At 33.4% G+C, this 5810-nt stretch overlaps 1 protein-coding gene across 3 annotated transcripts; it reads right to left on the bottom strand.

Annotated features, from left to right (window-relative positions):
* Nucleotides 1-1902: 1902 nt before the first annotated feature.
* Nucleotides 1903-5087, bottom strand: LOC145950700 (G-type lectin S-receptor-like serine/threonine-protein kinase SD1-1). Of its 3 annotated transcripts, none has more exons than XR_014428569.1 (7): nucleotides 4621-5087; nucleotides 4152-4262; nucleotides 3585-4050; nucleotides 3398-3451; nucleotides 3214-3283; nucleotides 2982-3132; nucleotides 1903-2897 (listed from the first exon to the last, which is right to left on the bottom strand). XR_014428569.1 is itself a non-coding variant. In XM_083062351.1 (7 exons), exons 3-7 carry the CDS (start codon nucleotides 3634-3636, stop codon nucleotides 2586-2588), a joined length of 639 nt encoding a protein of 212 aa, XP_082918477.1. In that variant the 5' UTR covers nucleotides 3637-4050; nucleotides 4152-4262; nucleotides 4621-5081; the 3' UTR covers nucleotides 1903-2585. The 3 variants fall into 3 exon arrangements, 2 of the variants coding, with proteins under 2 accessions (XP_082918477.1, XP_082918476.1); XM_083062351.1 differs by having other exon boundaries at nucleotides 4621-5081; XM_083062350.1 differs by having other exon boundaries at nucleotides 3214-3451; nucleotides 4621-5079.
* Between the last annotated feature and the right edge of the window lie 723 nt (nucleotides 5088-5810).

Raw genomic sequence — 5810 nt, 5'->3', positions numbered from 1 at the left:
TTTTTATTATAATTAAATTATTGATTTTAGGATTGACTTTAATCAAGAAAAATCATTTTTTTATATATGATATATTGAATATTGTCTATATATAAGTTCTAATAATGACAAACTTTTGGTTTCAAATTTTAATACAAAAGCAATGCAGGTGCTAACAAGTTTGTTCAACTATTTCAAAAGGTTGTTTAAACTTAACAGTTTAAAAACTTTATAAGATATCAATCAATCTATTTAAATTGTCATTTAGCATCAAGAGTCTTGTCTATCCTAAGCAAGAAGATTAGCATACTGTGTATCTATTCAAAGAGGTTCAAGTTAATCATTTCCTCTCAAGGGAAGTGACTTGAAGACTTGGCTTAGATGATTGTCACTTTGAGTTATTTATCAAAAGGTTTCAATTAAAACACAATTCCTCAGAAGACTTATATTGAAGACTCTGTTCAAAAGGTTTGAAGAAAAGATCTACTTAAAAGGTATCTCATCTAAAGAAAAAAAATCTGATAGTACCAAAAAAGACAAAGTACGATGACAACTCTTCATATTTCCACGTTTATTTCCCAGCGGTTACAACTCCTCATATTCCTACCATTAATACTTAGCAATTATGGTTGCTCTCTTCAAAACTCCACCGTCACGATTGTCATGCCAAAATTACCCTTTGCGTCGTTACACTCCTCAAGGCTGGGGGGCTTGTGTACCGGAAGGATCCCATAGGCCACGTGGATTGGTCACGTGGATTGGCCACGTGGGTTGGCCACGTGGATCCCGACGTCATAACTAACCAGATATTGACGCATCCCGAATCACTTCGGCTCGGCAAAGCCTGATTCGGTCGGAGAGCCCGATTCCTCTTACATCGGCTCGGCCAAATGATAGTCCGAATGAGACACGTCGGCCAAATCTTGTCGACTCGGATAAAGACCCACAACGTTAGAATAGTTAAGACAATAAATTACGATTGATAAAGGACAACACATGATTAAGGCATAAACAGTCGATTAACACCGTATTACCTAATTTGGTAAACAACAGAGAAGGCCCACAATGCTCAGGCCCACGTTAGGTATTATAAATAGACCACACATAACGAGGTAGGTTCACTGTTCAATTATTCTCCTAGAAAAGACAAAGTACGATGATGTTAGCTTTGCTTAAAACCTAAGCTAGCCACAACAGATCTATTTCAATGGTTATAAATGAAAGATTAAGGCTATATTTTGGAAGCAAGCAAGATTAAAGAGAGAAATCAAAATACAAGATGTCAAGTTGTAATCCTTGCTTCATGCTTTGATTCATTAAGAGATCTCCACATCTATTTTCTGTATCTTCCTTAGTGTAAGAGAACTTGCTATAATATTAACTGTGTGCAAGGTAACAAAATTCATCTCTATAAAACCTTTCCTACCTAGATCTAAGTGTGTTGAGGTGTAGGAAGGTAGAAAGGAATTACAACAATGATTGTGTAATCTGATAGTAGGTAGTTATGAAATTGTTTTTATCAACAAGTTGTTGAGTGTGAAAATCTCATTAAGTGACTAAGTGTGAAAATCTATTACTACATAATTTGTTGTGAAAACAAGTTAACTCATAAACTATTTTCAAAAGAATACTCTAAGTTTAAATACTCAAAAGTTTATCCGTTTTGAAGAATAGAGTTCCATGAAGAATTGAATCTTAAAAGAACAAAACAATTTAATTCCCTACTTATAGTCTAACATTCGCTTCATGATAGACACATGAGTTGTAAATATTGCATAATTATTATATTTTACTTATTAATCTATTAATAATTATAAAAAATTATTAATGAAATAAATAATTTTCCTCAATAATTTATTACTAATTATCAAATTTATATTAAAATTTACTTATTGATTTATTACTAATTAAAAATTATTAATTTATTACTAAATTTATATTTATTAATTTAATAGTAATTATTAAAATTATAACCAATTAATATATTTTACATGTTAATTTATTTCTATTTATTATATTTATCAATAAAAATTAAAAGTTTTACTTATTATTTTATTATTAATTAATAAACATTTACTAATCATATGAACAAATTAAGTTTAACTAAATTAGAGAAATTATTTAAAAAAAACAAAATTAGACAAATATTAAGAACATATACTTTTAAACACACTCTTTTTTAAGACCTGACCAAGAACAACAAACAGATGACAATCAAGAGTGACAGAGGATTCTGTCCCTAGCATGAAGGCGCAACACACTAACCAAGAGTGGTAGAGGATTTTGTCACTAATCATGTCAAAAAATTGATTTTGATCTCTGTTTCCATTATGAATTTCTCATAAATAGAAGAAAAAAAATATTTACAACCATTAACTAAAACCATTTTAATACCTGATCAACCTCCTAAATCAGAGAATATATACCATAGATATATTCAATCAAATCCTAGTTTATGCACAATAAAGAGAAAACAAATCCGACTAAAAATGGAAACCAATCACAGTAGATATTCTGAGTAACACTTTCACCTGATATGAATGCTCAATAACTTGATATATCCCACATTGAAAGCTGTCGCCTTAACATTTTCTTGCCTCTGTTTCCTATCTTGCGTCTAACATTGTGATGGAAAGTTCACTAATCGAGCATAGTTTGTGTTTTGCTGGTGAAGAATTAACTTCAGATGTAACATCTGTTTCTGTGTAGAAGCCAGGAACCTTTGGCTTGGACATAAAATATTTATCACCATTCAATATTAAAACCACTGTTGACATGTCTGGCCTATCTTCTGGTCTTTGTTGCACACATAATAGGCCTACTTGTATGCATCGTAAGACTTCTAAAGGCTCACACTGCTCTCCCAACACATCATCTAGTAGATCCAACGCCCTCTCTTCGGTCCATAATCTCCATGCCTGTGATGGTGAGGATTAATTAAAATACGTTGGAAATAATTCTTGATACAGATTAACAACGCAGTCACATAGGTATGTGCTTACATGTCCTAAAAGATTATTGTAGTGTCCTGGGTCTGAAAATTCTCTATTTTTCTTTCCACTTAAAATCTCTAATACTATCACACCATAACTAAAGACATCTGATTTCACGGAAAAATGTCCACGTGTTGCATATTCAGGAGGCATGTAACCACTGAAAAATTAAAATTTCAAATGTAAAATAACTAAACTTGACAGCACAATATCAAAGAATTATAATCAAATAGATACTAACTAGGTCCCAGCCACCCTATTTGTGTTAGCTTCAACTTGATCTCCCAAGAATGATCGAGCCAAGCCAAAATCTGAAATTTTGGGATCCAAATTTTCATCTAGTAAAATATTACTAGTTTTAAGATCTCTGTGAATAATCCTCAACCTTGAATCTTGATGAAGATACAAAAGTCCTCGAGCAATACCATTAATAATGTTGAATCGCTTATGCCAATCTAGGATCTTCCTTTTGGTTTCATCTAGTAAAAAATACACAAGTATTTAGCATAGCAGTTGCAATATCCACAATTTCATTAACTCTTAATAAGAAATAAGAAGATTGCCATAACGCCATAGGTGTTGGAAGAGATATTAGGGGTCTATGTGTCTAACCAAAAACAAAGTAATCCAAACTTCCGTTGGACATGTATTCATATATCAACATTTTTTCTTCTCCTTCAATGCAACAACCAAGAAGTTTAACAAGATTACGGTGCTGAAGTTTTGCTATCAACGCCACTTCATTTTTTAACTCATCCAACCCCTGTTCAGATTTCTTTGAAAGTCTTTTCACAGCTATCTCTTTCCCATCTATCAATGTGCCCTGAAAAATAATCTTCCGCTTTCGTAAGAATTAAGAAACATAGATTGTTTTTAAGGAAAACATAAGTTCTAGATATCAGTTTTAATTTCTTTATCAACTTGTATACTGGTCCAAATCCACCTTCTCCAAGCATGTTTTTAGTTGAAAAGTTTTCAGTGGCATTAGCTAAGACCAAAAAATCGAAAGTCGGAAAATCAATGTCTTCCTTCTTCAATATACTTCTGTAATGCTTGTTGTAAATTTTTCTTGCAGCCCCTGATTGGTTAGAAAATAACAGTATATAAACATGGACACATACTACGCGTTTTTGTGCCTAATTGCCTTTATTAGATGGTAAATTATGTCTACATACTTACCTGGATTTTTAGATATAAATATGCCTGCACATATGATTATTAATCCAGAAACAGTTACACCAACACTGATTCCGACTATCTTTTTCTTGATGCTTCCGTGGCCAGCATGATCTAAAAGGAAAAGAGCAATAATTAGTCACCAACTTTAAAATAAACAGCTCTGACTGGAGCTGAGAGAGACTAATAAATGCCATATAATAAATAACATGCATTACTAATAATTTTCCATGCTATTGTTAGAAAAATCTTGCAACTCATATCTTCGTTTTAATTTTTGCCTCCACTTGGGCATGCTTTTCAAGGTGCAAAAATAGAATGTTTGTTTAGCTAACCATTGAATGTTCTCAATTCTCATTGCCTTACCCCACTCCACCTTTTCTCTTAGCATGATGCAATATACAAAGTAATCAAAGGAAAAGAGAGCAAAGTAATCAAAGGCAAATATTAAAATAAATAAAAATTTGAGTACCTAATTCTGAAGCAGGGACTCTGATATAAAGGTCTTGCCCCGATTGAGAAAAATTTCTCAAGTCAACTAGAGTATTAAACCAAAGTAAACAGCCACTTCCTCCATCACGGATATCTAAGTTGGCATATGCTGTACAGGAACAGTTTTCAAGACACGACTTCTCACATTCATCAAGGTCCATGGTCTTACTAAACCATGATGAAGATGTGTCCGGCCATTTCATGTGTGAGTACTTGAAGAAGCCATCGGTATAACTGTTATTGCAACTAGATTTATTCCTTGGAACACAACCATTGATCCAAATTGACATATTCCACTGATCAGGAGACTTGGGAACATAACTTCTCAGGCATTCACAAGTTGGATGGTTACCATCTGTTTGCGGTGGAAACGTGCAAAGGTTCTTTTTATTTTAGACTAGCACGATAAACGTTTCAATTTAGGTATATGTTTTCAATTGTATAGCATTATAAGAGATGGAGTAGAGAGATTAACGATTACGGGTTTCTAAGCACTCATCAATTATTAGCACACAATAATTTCTATGCACGTAAACGCTTAGATGAATAGAATGAACAATAATGACATTGGCAATACAAATCATAGTTCACTTTTACAATGTTCCAAACATTACAGCATTGATAGGCATTGATAAAGATCTACCACTACAAGATTGAGAACAAGAAACTACACTGATTCTACTCCTATAAAGAGAAAAAGAAAATGGCCAAGAAGTAATCATACCCAAACACAATTCGTTGCACGAAAGCCATAAGCGTAGGCAGAGAGTGCTTCAGAGTTCAGTTTTAGTATGAGTTTTTTGACCTTGTGCATGAGGTTAATACTCCTATTTATAGACTGACTTGATAGCGGTTGAATCCTGCGTTTGTGTGTTGTGGGGCGTAACCGTTATTCACTATGCTTGACGTGGGTATGAGCTATGCAACTTGTCGTATGTAACTTCTTCTAACCGCCTTTCCCACGTGTTCTATTTCTTCGATCTATGCTTTAATAACCGCCCTGGTGCACCCATCAGGAATCTTCGATCAATTCTTGACTAACTGTTCTAAGATAATTACTCTATTTGGAACCCTTCAGTAGCTCCCACTTTTTCGAGCACTTATTGGTTTGATTTGACTTCTCTTATTCGACTATCTTTCGAGTCCGTGATTTGACTTCTCTTATCTACG

The sequence above is a fragment of the Cajanus cajan genome, chromosome 8 (genome assembly GCF_000230855.2).
Source record: "Cajanus cajan strain Asha chromosome 8, NIPB_CcT2T_4, whole genome shotgun sequence".
NCBI classification, from domain to species: Eukaryota; Viridiplantae; Streptophyta; class Magnoliopsida; order Fabales; family Fabaceae; genus Cajanus; species Cajanus cajan.
The sequence above is the reverse complement of the archived record's forward strand: the minus strand, read 5'-3'. Positions and strand labels throughout refer to the sequence as shown.

Bases quoted from the DNA above. Each gene is read 5' to 3' on its own strand.
- LOC145950700 (XM_083062350.1), bottom strand. From the start codon at position 3,636: ATGTTGATATATGAATACATGTCCAACGGAAGTTTGGATTACTTTGTT. The intron at 3,452-3,584 runs GTTAGACACATA...ATTTTTTACTAG, and splicing joins TTTGGATTACTTTGTTTTTG to ATGAAACCAAAAGGAAGATC. The intron at 2,898-2,981 runs GTAAGCACATAC...TCACCATCACAG, and splicing joins ACAATAATCTTTTAGGACAT to GCATGGAGATTATGGACCGA.